This window comes from Dinoponera quadriceps, unplaced genomic scaffold (genome assembly GCF_001313825.1).
Source record: "Dinoponera quadriceps isolate SergipeBrazil2010 unplaced genomic scaffold, ASM131382v1 scaffold946, whole genome shotgun sequence".
Taxonomy (NCBI): Eukaryota; Metazoa; Arthropoda; class Insecta; order Hymenoptera; family Formicidae; genus Dinoponera; species Dinoponera quadriceps.
Genome location: NW_014555069.1, coordinates 557554 through 575086, shown reverse-complemented (window position 1 = coordinate 575086; position 17533 = coordinate 557554). Strand labels below are relative to the sequence as shown.

At 43.1% G+C, this 17533-nt stretch overlaps 1 protein-coding gene across 3 annotated transcripts in view; it reads right to left on the bottom strand.

The window, feature by feature from the left end:
- Nucleotides 1-17533, bottom strand: part of LOC106742964 — a 61723-nt gene that overhangs the window by 2311 nt on the left and 41879 nt on the right. For 2 of the 3 annotated variants that reach the window (XM_014616357.1, XM_014616358.1), the window contains exons 3-5: nt 3836-4046; nt 611-918; nt 125-461 (exon numbers count right to left, since the gene is read on the bottom strand). In XM_014616357.1, coding sequence (XP_014471843.1) covers nt 125-461; nt 611-918; nt 3836-4046 — 856 coding nt within the window. Of the gene's footprint in view, nt 1-124; nt 462-610; nt 919-3835; nt 4047-10368; nt 10460-17533 lie in introns of those variants that run through there. The other variant, XM_014616359.1, reaches the window with a different exon arrangement.

The window sequence follows — 17533 nt, the reverse complement described above, 5'->3', positions numbered from 1 at the left end:
TCATTTCCATTTCCGGGAGATGCCGAAGCGACAAACTCGATAACGTAGAAGCGATTAACACACTGTTCTTTTTGTATAGATCTTACGTAAGATAAAAGTTTGACTGTAACGTTGACAGATTTACCTGCGCCTGCTGGCTCTCGTCTCTGGGTCGTTCGCTGGGCGGTGAATCCGTCTCTTGAGCGAGCCTCTCGAAACTACCGTAGAGATCTTGGAGTCTGCCCTTGCCGTTGCCCAAGTTCTTCGCCCTCCTGTCCTCGTACTCCGAATTCTCCGTCGACTCGGACGGATCCTGATTGTTCTCGCTGTCGCCGTCCTCCTCCACGGAGTACACGGTCTCCAGAATCTCCGGTCTCCTGAGGAAACCGTTGCACCGTCTCATCGACGAGTACTTGTTCGACGGCTCCACCGCGTCCGACACGGAACGAATCACAGTCACGTCGGTGATGTTGGAACGAAACCTGCGGGCCAATCGAATGATCCATCCAGTGTACGATTGTGCACACTCAGAGAAATCCCACGGAAATTATAGTCACTTTCGTTGTTACTCTACTTTCCGAAGAAACTTCGAGATTAAAAGGGAGCCTCGTGCTATTCTAAAGACACGCACCTCGGCGGAGCTGGATCGTCGGCGGTCTCTTCGAGCACCACGGCGCTGTCGCTGTCGCCCAGACTGTCCAATCTATCCAAGGCGTCGCAGGGTGGCGAGTCTCTGGTGCCGGTGGTCTTCTCGGCTAGTCTGTTCTGTAATTGCCGGATCACCCTTTGTTGTCTCAGAATAATGGACTCTCGCTGACTCAGACTAGCCTCGATCTCCTTTTGCTTCCTGCAGAGCCTTGACTCGAACAGCAGAAGCTGCGACGATAACGTTCGCAGTTGCTCAGCCTTCTCGCGCGTCAGTCGTGCCACCAGGTCTTCCTGCGAATCGTTATGGACGTCGATTGAAATATTTCGTACCATACTGCACCGTATCGTACGGACCGAAATTCATGAAGCTTTTTAACTCTATAATATAGTAGAAGCTGTGATAGCCAAATAACTTCAATTCTAATGATGTAACTTCTACTTTGACGATTTTTTCTAATCTCCGTTTTCACTTTTAGCGTCAAAATTGGTTGTTTTATAATAGCGTTAAAATCTATAGAATTAAAGGTTCGAGAGAAAAGTGTAGCACCGTCAGTTTCTACAGCTAGTCGATGAACTCTATCTAAATAGACGCAAATTATTCGGTGTATTTAAGAGAGCGGCGAAATAACATCGACATTTTTTGACTACGAGTCAGATGTTACGTGAGATTATTTTAAATCCGATGTTAACTTTTCATATATGTAATGTTACCATATTTTTACTCATATGTTGTCGATTTCATGAATATTCTCATCAAAAGACACAAATTTCTGTTCAACCAGACGGTAAATTTATGTAATACTTCATTGAGATATGCTTAAATGTCTATTTTATTATTTTATTATTACTATAGTTTTTATTTTTAATTTCTATCTTATATAAACGATACGGTAAAGATTATTGAAGTTTCTGTCACGCGTTGTTAGTTCGATTAATTTTTGTATTATATGTACACATTACGCAAGGTTTCTCTTATATTTGGTCGAATCTCCTTAATTCCACCGATTTTTTTTCTCACTGTACAATGAAAGATTTAACATAAGGTCAAAATTGCGTCAGTAATTAATAACGAAGCGATCGCGGCGGAGCTCCACGGACGTTGCCTCGCTTTCACTCCGTTCGCTCGGAGTATTAAATGATTAATTAGCGAGCGCAATCTTTACATTATTAACGTTTGCGTCCTCCGGTTCCCGTGAAACCCGGCCGATCAGAATACCGTTCGAGGAGACTGGGGAGAGTCGTTTACCAGCGGGACGGTATATGTTAGATCGCTACGCTATTTGTGTAGACATAACGTCGAATCTTCGCGTCGAGCTCGCGGAGCTCGACCTCGCATCACTCGTTGACACGAGCGCATTCCGTCTGCATCGATACGCGTGGAAACCGCGTCGTTGCACCGTTTGCGCAACGGTATACGCGCGCGCTTACACACAACAGTGTTTCTCTTCCTTCCGTTGTCGCCGACGTCCTCCTACTGCAAGGAGGACGAGTCCATTACTCCCGCTATTGTGCAAAGTAAATGGCGGTGGGACGGCCAGGTGCTATCGTCGTTGCGCATCACGCCTGCGGATCGACACGGGGAGAACGAAAATAATTGAGACGCTTCACCGCAAGCTGGTGGGTAGGTAGGTGTGCAAGTGAGTGAACGACCTCGAGGGACAGATTCTACATTCGCGAAATGTCATTCTCCGCCAAGAGAGAGAGAGAGAGAGAAAGAGAGAGAGCGGGATCACCTCCGCTCTCGTGTCGATCGTGTTTGCCTCGCACTGAGTGACGTAATTTACAATGCTCTCTTTAATTTGCAATATTCTCTTAAAGCAGAGCTCGGCAAGCGATGTACTTTCCAGCTGATTTTTGGGAGGCTCCGCTTCGCGTTGTTCCCCTTGCCTCGTCTTCCGCGCGCTCTTGAATCATTTTACCGCTGGAAATAGATCATTCAATCTGTCAACAAGATTTTACTGATTTACAGTACTATATTTACGACCACCAGTGACTACTATTAATTGCTTCCCAGTAATATATTGACTGTACTTTAGAAAATACGTCGACGTGTAATTGCGTTAAAAGAAACATCGGCTGAGGAGAACCGAGTCTTGTAAAGTTATCTCCTTGCATAAACTGCGATTGAATGAGATCAAGTCAAAATCGCATTGGATCAACAATTTGACTATACAGTTGGCCCGGGTAATTTAATTGGAGGTAAAAAGTTAATGACACTAGCGAGGCACAATTACGAGCTCGAGATTTCTTTTACAACCAACTGTCACGTATCGTGTCAAAACGAAGTAGTTTCCGCGAAGAAAAATACGCGGAGAAAATGTATAAAAACTGAATGAAAACTTCTCGAGCGAGAGAAGACGGGCGAATGAAAAGAGACGAAACGCCTCTCATTCTGCCCGTCCGCCAAAACAGATTTATCACGACGTATTAATATTCGACCGTTTGAACTCGACGAAAGTACACGGAAAGTCGTTATTCGCAATCTGCATCGGCCATTCACCGGCGCACCCCTATTTCCCGCAGCCGGATAGCCGGAGAAAGAGGATCGTTTCGTGTAGCAATTATTCCCCCGGCGAATTTAGTGAGGGAGTCTCCTTTTTTCGCGAGACTACTTCGCAAAACCGAGAATCGTCCGCAGTCACGCGAAGTCAGACGCGAAATCGTAGGATGTCACGAGAGGCCCCGGCTTATCCCGGAAGTGCACGGAAACTGCTTTATAGCGATGACTCGTGGCAGCGGTGCTCTCTCTCTCTCTCTCTCTCTCTCTCTCTCTCTCCTCCTCACTCCCTCTTATCGTCAGGGAAATTAATGTATACGAAGGAATATTTTACGGAGCAATCGCTCGATGAATTGGGAATAAATCGTCCGTTTAACGAAACATTTTTCTTCACAGAAAACCCAATTAAGCGCGAATCTTTAAGTATCTTTTTAATGAGGCCTCGATCGATGTTCGATCAAGCAACGAAAGAAAAAGTCTCACGCGGAAGCGAGCAACATTCGTGCCGAAGATATGTGGCCATTCAAATGGATCACCATGTATCTAATATTTCACTGTCCGTAACATCGGGCGTGTTTTATGGTTTTCAGGGGGTAATAGCTCCGATCGATCGCGCCTTTTCCCCGACCGCGGTCTCCACGCGGTCGAAGAAGATGTTGGAAGAGGAGGTTAGCGGGTTCGTAAAAATTCTTCTTCGTAATTGAAACTTACCTGTAATTTGAGGGTCCTCCGCCATGCTAGCATTTGCTGGGCTTGAGCTCGTTGCCGCGCTCGGAGAGCCGCTATGACCGACTTGGCTTCTTCGAGTGACGTCACTTCCACCTCGTTATTGTCCTTCATCGACTCGCCCGACAAGTCATTGATGACACGGCCCTCGTCGACGGTAGCCAATATGCAGCTGTCCATCGACGTCTCGTCGAAGCTGCAAACAAAAAGTAGCACCGGCTTGTGAGTCGTCTCCGTCCAGCAGTGCTGAAATATTTCAATACTTTCGGCGCTTCCGAACTCTAAAAATAAGTCCATTCAGACGTTATTATAATAACCATATCTTCCTGCCTTATCGAGGACGTTAATATTTATTCCGAAAGTTCTTTTCAGCTTGGCTGAGTCAAAATTTTGGCCTTATATGAAACCTTTAAGGGGGTAACCCACGCGAAGTATCTTTTTCACCAAATCACCCAATCACCAAAAATTTGCGTGATATTTGTTAAGTGGAACTTTTTTGTTCAGAACGGCCTAATCTACAAATATATGACAATTGTTGTACATAACGACAGACATCAGTATATTGATCCTTGAACTTGTCGTTAGGTGTAATAGTTGTGTCACATACTTGTAGATTAGACTATTCGGGACAAAAAAGTCTGTTACCATTTTGCAAGTAACGCGCAAATCGTTGAGTTATTAATTAAATAAGTCTCTATACATGACCATTTTCAATCATTGATAACTCGAAATTTTGCATATTATTTGCAAAATGGTATAGGACTTTTCTGCTCAGTTTCATTCGTTCTACTACTATATATATATATATATATTTCCATGGCATATTGACATGAATCACAGTTGTGTGCGATAACGTAAAAGATTTTCGGCTGAATTGGAAAGCCGGGAAAGACGATGCATCTTTTTCGAGCGTACATTTCGCAGGGAAATCTTGCTGCAACTGTGAAATCGATTTTCTCGGCGAGCGAGAAGCAACGTTGTTCGTGAACAAAAACCGCCTCGACTTGCATTCCGTTCGGATATCCTTCGCGTTCAAGTACACCATTTTTCGTTTTCACCGACGTGAGCACTAATGAATCGTTCGGTAATACGACTGTATGAAATTCAATGCGAAACATGCGTACGTATACATGCGGAAGAGAAAAGGTAACCGATACTAATGCCTAACCGAGAAACGCGATCGGCAAATAAATCAACGATGGCGGAAACGATATAAGTCGGGGGCTTGATAAAACTCGCGTTTGATGATCAAACCGGTACGAAAGCGATGCACATGGATATGTTAATCGCCGAGCATCATTGCTTATCGCGCCAGAAAACGGAAAAACATCGCGACGCGACGATACCTTCGTCGAATCTGTTGGCGATTCTCGAAAATTTCACCGCGACTCAATATCGCCGAGAGATACAACGCAACGCAAGTGTAATCAAAATTTATTTTATTTATTTCTTTAGTTTTTAAAAAAGAATAAAGAAAGAACGAAAAAATATATGTAAGAAAGAAAAGTAAGGATAGATACATGGGAAAGATACTATATTAGAAGAAGAAGAAAATAAGTCCTCTTCTCTTTCTTCTCCAATTTGACGTAAAGAACAAACACGAATAACAGAAGTATACAAAAAGAAAATAAATAGAGAACGCTACTTCAAGATGAAGATTACATTAATAAATATGCTTAAATTGAAGAGAAATTATTCTCAGAAGCATCGATAAAATTTTGCCGAATAAAACAATCAACATAAAGATTATTTCTTTTTTAACGTCCAAGTCTACAAGGAATGAAAAATTTATCACATCAACTCGATAATTCCCCGGAATGTTCAACATACGGTTTACCATGGTCCAATCTGTCGCGTGGAACATCGTGCGATCGTAAATAAAAGCGAAGTTACCCTGTAATGCGAGACCGGTACATAGGTTTCTAAAATTGAAGTTGTTCTCACGGAACTTTAGAGCCGTGGCTCTCGCTATAAAAGCGAGCTGTGTTACGAGCGAGCGGGTCTATGTTCCGAGTGATATCGATTTCTATCTGGAAATTTACATCGAGCCGTATATCAAACGGATACACCTACTGCGGTTCCGAACATAAAATCAGCCGTACTGCGTGCGTACACGAGCGTTCGGTCGTGTAAGCTCGCCTTTGGCTTCCGACCGGGCAAAATCTGCTCGCTCGCTCACGTTGCAAGCTCGGCGGCGGATTACACGACGACCGTCGCTTCATCGTCGATAAACGAAACCTCTTTCCCGAGAACTTCTCCCTTACCTTTGAAGGCGCGCCCCTCGACTGAATTCGAAACGAGATTCCGCGGTGAACACATCTCGTCGAGCGATTCCCGATTGTTTTTATCGCAGACCTTCGCCGTAGAAACCGGCCGTTTTTCTCTTCGTTTCTCAAATAAATCGATCGACGGACAATTTGCTAAACGCGCGTAATCCACAGGCGAAGAAGGTTGAATTATTTATCGATTTATGCAGAGATCTACTCTCGGGACGTATTTACGGAAAACATTTTTCCAGTCCACCCACCGACTAATTAAGCCCGAATGAATTATTCATGAGTCGCGTCCGGCTGAGTCACGCCGGTGAATTTGACGTTTTCTTTCTCACAGACGCTCGCTCGCTCGCTCGATCGATCGGCCGCCGCTCTGAGAGAAACTCCCGCGGTGTTACGGTGTGTACGATAGGGCACGTACGTTTCGCGTATGTTACCCCCGGAGGAGAGCGAAACCACCGCTGCGATATAAATGCGTTTACCGGTGCGGGCGAAAAGAGAAGGGAAGAGAGAAAAAAAAAGAAGCGAGGAGCGATAAAATGGTGAAGCGAAATTTATTAACTGCGCGAAGACGATCTATGCACGTTATTATTTCACGGTGATTATGGAGAAAATGCATTAATACGAATTAATATCATTATTATTTGTCACATTATTAATTATCCGTATTAGTCTGAAATTTATTCAAATGAATGATTATTAACTACCAAGCATTACTGTATCTTGATGAGATTTATTAACGTTGAAATTAATTATTAGCTATTATTCACCGTCGCTCGTTGTAATTGCGTCGAGCATTTATCAATACTGCACCGTAACGACAACAACGATCACGATGATGATAATGATGATGATTCGACAAATTCGAGACGTTTCATCGGCTTGAATTCATCGCTTAATCCAGATTTCAGACCGACAAAAAATCCAATCACTACTGTAGGCGACAATGAATTCATTTTAACATTCGATCCTTACATAAGATCCACGATCATACCAGCACATATTACGCGTAATAACGCTCTTTCCCCACGAAGAATATAATACAATCCAATTTCGTTCAGCTCTCTCTCGAAAATATATTAATTTCGAATGTTTTTTCTATCTCTGTTTAAAATGATGAATAGAAAATGGTTGCTCGGAATGGAGAGAATATGTTAAAACTTAATTATATTAATATACTTTAACAAAAATTTCATTTTAATTGTTCCCCACTCACTCTCCGAACAACCTAGTATATAATAGCTTGCGCAAAATTATTTCACATTCAATTAATTCTTATACATATGGTAACGAATATACTTTCATCACAATTATTCACAATCTTTTGATTAAGCAGTTGTTCTTCACACTCGTACGAATCCTACAATCGAGTTCGAGAAAAACATCACGCACGGAATAATTCGTACAGGGAACTACTAATCATGAATGTATACGTATTTGCATCCGCCGGTCGTATCAGCCCTGTAAAATCTCTTAACGGTCGAGCAGCCGTATTCGACAGATGCTATCATTTCCGGGCGATAGGGTGAGCGAAATTACGCCAATTTTGGGCAGCTCGAAAGAGTGACCGACCGACGCGCCCATATATACATCGGCACAGCTGCTTATTTTCACGACGGCCAGCCGGAGGGTTATATCCCGCGGCAGAAATTATATTCCGCCCTTGAGAAATTGCGGTTGATGTACCTATGCTGCGCGGAGGTTACGGTTTTTGGCCGGTGTTCCTGCTGCTCTCTCTGGTGCGGCGGAAATTGAGGAGCGTATATTTCATCGACGTTATTGCGGCTGAAAATTTTCCCATTATAACGAGAATGGACAATCCACAGTGGGAAAAAAGGATCCCTTATTTCTCAGAGTGATTTCACGATTTTAATCGAGATTAAAGAGGAGCGGGTAGAGAACGTAGCGTCGAGCATTATTGAAAGAGACACGTCCGTAAATTCAGATTTGAAAACATCGTAGAAATAGAAAAGATAAATAGACGTTTTGTTGACACTCTGGGACTAAATTCCCTGAGAACGTTACGGGAAAATGAAAGAGTACAAAAGGAATTACTTAAGTGAAAATATAAATTATAATAACCAACGATATAAAAAGAAACGATGCAAAAATGCGATTTTCCGCATCCTCCGAACGGCTAAAATGATGATGATAAAAGATCGTAAGTTTTCTCTCCGCAATTCGCGATATGTTTAAAAGAAGAGGACTTCGAGAGTGCTTCGTATAAAGCATAATATCCCACGACGCGACGTACGGCCGACGTTACGCGGAGTGCACCTGCTTAGCGGAGGGATAAAAATTTTATGGCTGAGACCTAACGCCGCAATTTCAGAACGTATATATGCAGAGCTACTATCGGCTGTCATTGTAATCAATTTTACCGTACTCGGGCTGCGTAACGTCGTCGGCATCGCGTTATCGGCGAATAGCACGGGTTATGAATCACAGCAGTTCACGAAGATCAAATCCATGTTCAATTTCTCTGATCGCGAGATATGAATTACAGGTCCGAGGCGTGTTGAATTATCACGCAGATTTATTAAGAGCGCATCGGCGGCCGTGAAACTTTCGAGTGATATTCCAGACAGAGAGATATGAGAAGTCTAACAATTGTAGTTACTGATCAAAACACTAATTTCTTTGCAGCATCCCAATAATTAAATTTGTTCGGATGCAATAAAATTTATTAAATTCAAACAAGCCTCTGTGCACGTCTATTTTTCACATTCATTTTCACTGATGAGAAAAAATCGAATGAGAGAGAAACGGAAGAGAGAAGAAAGGATGTTGCGGCGCTCACATCCAGTCGATTCGCCAGTAGAGCGCTTTTTCGCGACGAATCAGCAGGGCATATTAACAAGGACGGTAATTTGCAGGACAATTCCGGGATACTGTTAACAAATCCAGTGATCCTATTGGCAGTGACCGCACATGGTCCTCGCAACGGCCAATTTTCATTACGATGCGGTAATACATTTCGGCTTGCCATTTGGGCTGTGTCCGAGTCTCGGCCAATTATACTCCGCTTGTGTACAATCAACAGAAATCAATAACACCTTGTATCCGTCGCGTACGTACGTCGTGTGTGTGTTAACCCAGCCAATACCGCGCGTAAACATGCTCTTGTTCCAGATGATAAAATAAACAGCTACTTTTTTTAGGCTAGAATATAATATAAATATTCTATCTCTCCGTTCGACTGCCATCACGATTAATATTCATCTATTGCTGCCACCGTCGATCGATTTCAAATTACGAGGATCGATATCAGCTTTGTTGATTCAATTGAAGAACGATATCGTCGATCGCTCAGTGCTTGACAGTTTATTAAATTAATTTGTTTAATTAATTGCGTGCATGCTTGTAATTAGCAGAGCTCACGAGAGAGAGAGGGGGTAAAGGTTCTGTGGATAATACACCGAGAACGCTTAATATAGACCAATGCCTGATTGCGAGCGATATATTATTGGGTAGAATACGATAAAGCAAATTACTCGTTCGCATCGTACGTACGCGAGTGTAATACGAGAGAAGAAAAGTAAGATCAACGTATGAAGAATTCATTACACGCAGCCGCGAATAAATTGACCCGTCGAGTCTCAATGCATATTTGCAATATCGATTTGATGTAATTAACGGTTTGTTACCAAATACTTCTTTCTAAATATACCATTAGAATTGAAGCTATCTTACCGTGTTGTAGAATTAACATAGGGCCAAAATTTCAACTCGAATAAACATTAGCGAAAGTGCGAAATTAAGAGGAAAGTAAGTTCTGAGGGAACGTTCTTTTCCTCTCGCGGCGGTTCTTTAGATCCTTCAATCGCGACTATGCTGACCCGACCGGCAAGAAGGAGTTAACTAACGAACCAGTAATCAGCTAACTGGTTGGACGCGTGATCGCGGCATCAATAGACCGGCGACCTAATCAGCGCTTAATTTGTAGCCCCGTGATCGTGCTTGATATGCAACTTCTTCCAAAGAAAAAAATAACCGAGGTATAGTAGCGATTTCTAGTGAAAAATATTGGCATTGTGTAAACTCAAGGCAACATTCTGATTGATTCTTCAGCTTAAGTTATACAAAATCTCGGCGCTGCAACATCACGACGGCACTTTTGAACTGGAAGTGAAAATAGCGGAGCCAATAAAAAAATCGGACTCTTTTAATATAGGAATTCTAGCGCATTCGACGTGCCGTAAAACGTTATTCCGCTCAGCGATAACATCGGAAAATGAAACTCACCGCGGAGCACGTTACTCGCGATCCCTGAAAATAAGCGGTGGCTCCCGCAGAAATTAAGCGTCGCTCGTAACAATGTCCAGCAACTCGCATTGTCGGCCATTCGCACGCCTGTAACACACGCGAAAACGATCGGCCGCGTACAAGGCTTTGCAATTACCGCGCCCTTTGTCGCTCGTACGCGCGGACAAAAGAAACGCAGAAGAAATATCGCTTTGGATGCAGCGCGGAAGTTACTTTCTCTCTCAGCGATTGGCGAATTAACAATAACGGGAGCGAGAATAACAAAAAGAGAAAGAAGCATTTTTATCGACGAGCCATTCGCGTGCATATCCTTTTTACGTCCATTGTAGTATTTGATAAACGTTATTAATAACAGCGGAATGTTTCGGCGATCCTTGGTAAAATTCATTGCGTTTGCGTTTACAATCGGGCGAATCCAATGATCGAGCCCGGTCTTTCGTATTCCGGTCGTTATTTATTTAGCGATTCTTCTTGCTTTCCTCCGCCAGCACCGTATTACCGAACGTTAGTAACGAACATCCACTCATAAGAGCATACCATTACCTGCTGCTCCGTTGTGTTAGATGCGGCCTGGTCGACATGATTTGTCGCAGCCTGCGCGAACGAAAAAGCAGATTGACGCATTACAATTCTTTCCTCCGCGTCTTTTCTCGTCCGTCGAGCATCGCAGATAAAACATCATTTATTATCGTCGACGGAAGTCGCGTTCATCATCAAATCGGACGCAGCGGCGGATTCACTCAGTGAAATCTTTTAGTAATCGCATAAATGAAAGAATCGTAGTCGAGAGAACTGTTTTTTTTAATAAGTATCACTAACCTTACATTGTTCGAGGAAAAGATATGTTTTGCGTTAAAATTCAATCTAGGTGGAATGAAAGATTCACGAGAGAAGAATTAGTAATATCGTCAAAGTGGGTTTGTCTACATTAAAAACAACATTTCTATATTTGTAATCGCATTACTGAAAAAGCGAAGAGATTATTTTTCTACCGAGTGTTATAAATAAATAACTTTACATGCATAGTACTATTTTTCAATACAGGTGAAAATAACTGTAATATCCGCTATCGTAGATTTCTCTAAGTAAACCATTCTCAAAATCGAATTGGTTGGTTATATGCGCGGCTCTGAACGGCGGTTAATACAATCGCCACAGAAATGAAAAGCAAAGAGACATGTGGAATGAAAGGACGGATAACGAGAATTAAACATCGAGAGATTCCCGTGCCAAGTGCCGCTCGCTTTTACGGTCGTCAATCGATGACTCGCGCCGATGATCCGAGTCTACGGCCTAGTGCCAATTAAATCCCTTTTGTACGGCCGTTCTCTCATATTCGTGTTGAACCGACGTTCGGCGTTCGGTCGGTGAGATGAACTCCTTTCGTTCAACACGACGAATTCCGCCGCTGGCCAATTTGCGAATTTGTGTAAAAATTCTATTATCGCGTTAAATCGTGATGTACTATTCTTGTTTCTGGAGAGATTCGCGAGCGGAGGGTCGTCGATAACGTCTCTTTATTGTTTAACTCTTTCGCTACGACTGTGTAGTAGTATCCGAGCAAAGTCTAACAAATAACTTTAACACCATGTTGCTATGGAGCAACAGAAATTCAGACGACTGAAGTCGTTGCGGCAATTCGAATTTATGCACAAATGCTATTTTCAAATACTGCGATAAAATCAATTGTACAGCTCTTGATTTTATTGTTTCACCTCTCTTTGCAGTGTTGATCAAGTATTATTATTATCAATACCTAGAATGGTGGATAATAGTCGCCTTTAGCAGCCGGAGATCGTTTCACAGCGGACGATTATAATCGTCGGTAGCGAAAGGGTTAAAAGGCGATTCGTGTGCAACTCCCGCTCTTTTCGCCGGCGAGTTTCAGCTCCGTTCCAAGTGCGATTGTAGTACGGCCTGACTCCTCGGATCTTCACTGCATCGCCTCTTTGACGACTGACGGCTTTTTTTTTTCCTTCGCTTCTTCCCATCTACCGACTCGAACGATGAGGTTTCCACCGAGCGCTTGGGCTAATGACCGCGCGCAACTTCCAAGACCGTTCGCGCGAAGGAGATGAATAGAGTCGATTCGGCAATAAATCAGCCCTCCTGAAGCACTTTCCTTTGTTACGTACGGTGAAACAGGCGTGGTTCATGCCGCGGAAATGTCTCTCTTGCGGTGCGATTTGCATAATTAACGACCAGGCGGAGATTGAGAAAAATTATGGATTTTGCAAGAAAGTTCGCCGTCGATCGTCAAAGGGCTTAATTCGTAATTATACAGCCACCTAGCTGTGCCAAATTATGGACATCGAAAGTCCACTCGACAGTTTCCACTGTACTTACGAGCGCGGAATAGATCGCGTATGAGAAAAGAGAAGCGATTTCTCGGGAGGAACGCGAACACGGTGAAAAATGGTCGGTCATCGTGCGAGAAGAAATCAAATGTCCGTCATCGCTGTTTTCTCATCTTCGCCGCATCGTCCGACGATGATTTCTCTAATGAGCGTCTTAAGACGAGGCAGGAAGCGCGGCACACATTCTCGGAACATTCTACGATACTAATCTGTCAAAAGTTTACTCATCTGCTCCTCCTCCTGTGGCGATCCCTTCCGTTCCTGCTCAGCGACGTTCCCAAAATTCTTGGCCGGTCTCTCAGAGGCACGTGCGAATAATTCACGAACGTGATCGATCAAAGGCGCTTTTGTCCCGTTTTGCAACGGTGCCATCGATCGTGCCCTTCATAACGTACGTTCGTTTCACGAGGATGGTCTCTGACATCCTTTTCATTATTCAGTCGCTACAATTTGCATAACAAATTGTTTGGAATAACATAAGCGGCCGAAGGAGGACGATTAAACGCAATCGAGCCACCCTGGCCTTTGAATCTCAATTTCGCGACGCGAATCCTTGACAACCACGATTAGCGGAGCGCGTGTTAATCCCTGAAAAATACCGCACGTCAGAAGGAAGGAAGGAGTAAGCGGCTTATTTCGCGAATGAGCGGTGCCTTGTAAAGTCGATATTCCACGAGACGAACACGCGTCGGGAAGATCTTCGACGCGCTCATTTTCCGGGAGCTTGATTCTACTAAAACTAGACATTTTGCTTCCTTCAACGCATTTGGTTGCCAGATACTAAACTCATTTTTCAATGTAGATTAGATCGCGTCTACAAACTTACTCTGACGACATTTGTTAACTTCTTTCTCGAGCCTTCAATTCTACAGATTTAATAATGCTGCCTTGAACCATCTGTTTTGACGCTAAGATGGAAATTTAAGATATTATGAAAAAGTAGGAATAAATTATATTATTAGAATTGAAGTTGTGTGTGAATCTACCCTACTGTGTTGTAGTATTGAAGATTTAACATAGGAGCAAAATTTCGACTCAGATTCTCGATCAGGATGATTGAAACGACGAACTACCGTCGCGACACGTACGGCGGCATCCGTTCCAACAGGCGCGCGAAATGCAACTGCGAGCAAAATTCGTGGTGGCGGTCCGTGGTATTGCACATGCTTCGAGCACGTGCCATTGGTGAACGCATATGTGTGTCGAACGCGCAATCGCGAGCAAAGGGTGAATCCTTCGTGAGCAAGCATCGCAATTCTCCGTCGAGTGCGGTGGTAGACTTTTCGGAAAGCGCCAAAACCGACATACCATTCTGTTTTTGGTCTCTAAAGTCTTATAGTAAAATTACAATTTAATTTTATGTAATGTCAATGTAGGACTTGTCTGAAAAGATAATTAATCTCTGTGCGCACGATTCGCTCTGTTTCTGTAAGCTATGCCAATCGTCCAGAAATTTTATCCTTCCTCTCGTTGTACGTGAATGTCCATACGACGTAAAATACATTCCGCGTCATAAGTTATCAGCGATTAATTTCGCCTGGTGAAGAACACGCCAGAATGTATGGGATTTCAACATCCGGCACGCCGAGACGAGTGCGGTACGCAGACCGTTGTTACGTCGTGGACCAACAAGATATTGCGTTCCTCCGAGCGGAGAAGCTTCCCCAAAGAAAGTTCACACACTCGGTGACAAACATTTACACTAACTGATAAGTTTGGAAATTGTTTGTATAATACATAATGCTCCGATCATTTTTGTACGTTCTTTCGCCTCGTAAAAGCCTTCATAATTCTGCACAATCAATATGACGTAAACATTATAGAAAAAAATCAATATTTTGCCGATGGGGGTCTTCAAATATGGCACCCCCTCTTGACGGAATGTCATACGCGTGAATTTTTAAATAACCGACAAACGGGAATACTCGTTTTCTCTGTCTGATAGAACACTGTCATTCCGTTACACGACGACCGAAGGGAGCTCTGTCGAGCAACCGGATGCCGAGATAAGGAAAGCCGCGCTTTTATTCGACCGCCGGTGAGAAATTTGCAGCGAACGAGCGTGCGAATGCGTATTTTCCGCAAATGTCATCGCAAATGTTATATAAAACAGTCCGCTGTATACACCTCTTTCCCACCAATCCGCAGTGGAAGGATATTAAAAACAATGATTTGTCGGGCGAACTATGCGAGCGGTTATAACTCGTAATTAGGATTTCTCGTTCGGGGAATTTTCCATTTCGACATTATGAGTGAAAATTTCCGACTGGAAAAAAAAAAGAAAAAAACGAGAGCGACGTCAAATGACGTGAAACGTCTATACGTGCGTGGGTGTTTTTTTTAGAAGCATTTTCGTTACGTTCGCTCGCGCGTTCATTTCATTAATGAGAGCAACAAACCGGATAAGACGCCCTCTGGGAAAAACTTGAATGCTGGAAATAGGTTAAATACATCGGTAGAACGGCTCTTTGTTGGCCGGAAATTCGAATCTGTAAAGCTTGTGGAAGCGGCTTGCGGAACGATTCTACGGAAGGACGACGTCGGAACAAAGAACCGTATACTTTCCCGTGGCGGTATAAACGGCAATTACGGCTACCTCTGTCTCCCTCGATGCGTGCAATTCGCTTACGTACGTACATACGTACGTCAACAGTGCGTAACGATCGTACGCGTGAATTTTCGCGATCAAAGTGAAACTTCCGCAGTTTACGACTGTTTACAATTAAAACGTTTCAAGGGATGCCATGCTTGAAAACTTTGCCGGCAAAATACTAACTTCTTTCCGCAAAGTCCATCGACTGCACAGAATTATAAAAACTTTTACGTACGCGCAGAAATGAGTCGAGACATTGCCCGGTATGTGACGAAGACGACAAGAAATTTGGAAATTAACATTTCTAGAATCGTTGGCTAAAATGCCAAGAAATGAAATTCATAATAATGACGTATTAAAAACGATTTCCAGCTTACGCTGCGCGTGTGAACGAATATTTTGGCGTAAAACTTGGAATAAACGCTAGCAATCGTCGTTTCTCTCGCTTTTTAATGGTGCGCCTGGTTCATCGAATGGAAATTCACGGCGCACGTTCGGCAATCTCACGAGTTCGCGGAGAGATTTCTCCCCGTCGTGCGTTATCAAGAGAGCTAACATGCAAATGAAGCATTTTTCGCGAGAGAAGTCGAGACGGGCGAAGTCGTCCCGACATTGAATAATTTCGCGCATTTTTATGCGGAATATAACGCGCCTTTACAAATCTCGGGGAACAATGCGCGCCCGAAAATACTCGAATGGTACACACACGGCCTCGAATCGCTATGAGAAGCACGTATTCGCGGCCGAATCTTGAACATTCTTACGAGAACACTGTTGGATTACGAACTGGAGAAATATCGCGCGTAAATACGTGACGATGATGACGAGAAAGATGCATGGTGAAACGCGGACTATTTGCGTTATCGAATGGGCGAAAACGCCGTTTGCAGGGCGTTTATACCGCGAGAAATTTAAACAATAGTAAATCTTAATGCGGGCTCTTCGAAAAGCGAACGCAACTTAACTCTCTTCGGCTGCAGCTTTATGCGAATAATCTCGTCTCGATCCCCGCGCGTTCTTGCAAAGAAGACTTCTGACGCGTCTTCACCGAGTTACTTTCTCTCGTCCCGTTTATATTTTATACTTTTATCGCGGGCTTTTATTTGAAAATTTCATTAAGGTACATGTCATTTTAGACTCCTCCCGAATCAATATTTCGCCTCCATATTAAACGTTTAATTCTACAGCGCGGTAGAAGCTAACAAAATAGTGTAATTCTAATGATTTACTCCTACTTTGACGATGTTCTATTTACAGCATCCAAACAGGTGGAATTGGGAATATTTATGTGAACAATCGAAATATCGAGAGCTTTTATAGTTTTAAGATGGCATTAAAATTTAATTATCTGTACAATTAAGGAGGAGAAGTTACGTATGGTATCGTCATAATAGATTTTCACGAGCCATCCAAAGTAAACTATCCTTAAGGGCATCAAAATTTCGACTCCAGTTTAATTCGCGACGACATCAATATTTAGACGATCGATATTCAAAAAGAGACGTGTCCAGACAGATCTAGCACAACTGACTAAATAAGTTAACTTCGTTGAATGCAAACAACGGAAATTATCGTAATGAAAAAGCAGGAGTGGGAAATCGTGTTAGAATTGAACTTATTTTGCTTTACTGCGTTGTAGAATTAACGATTCAATCAATTTTTGGCGCGAATAGAAAACGCAATGAACATTCGTCCGTGAGGGGGTAACCGCATTGATCGCAAGCTAATTGCAAGCTAATTCGCTTTCTCCGGCGACGAGTTGTCTGCCGGCCCCTATGTACACGGGGGATTCCCCGTACGAGCTTTGCATGACGCGTACGCTGCGTGAGAGCGCGAGACGACGCGATAAGCGAGCTAATTGAAGAGCGCGCGCTTGAGTTTGCATTACGTCCAGGGCTATCCACCGCAATTCAATTCGACGTGTGTTAACTCTAGCGGCCTCGACGGAACAAAGCTTACGAAAAGCGTGTTTATTTACGAAATCCCGCTGAAACGATTGAATCGATATTCTATTCTTTGTCTCCATAAAAACGACTACTGTTATCTCGTTGGGTGCCAAAAAGTCAATGACGAAATTTCACCCTCAAATTATTATGTTACGTAGACATTATCACGCTACTCTTTCCTGTATATATAGATTTTATGTTAATATAAGTGCGATATAAATACGACTTTGTTTTACCATATTTAATGG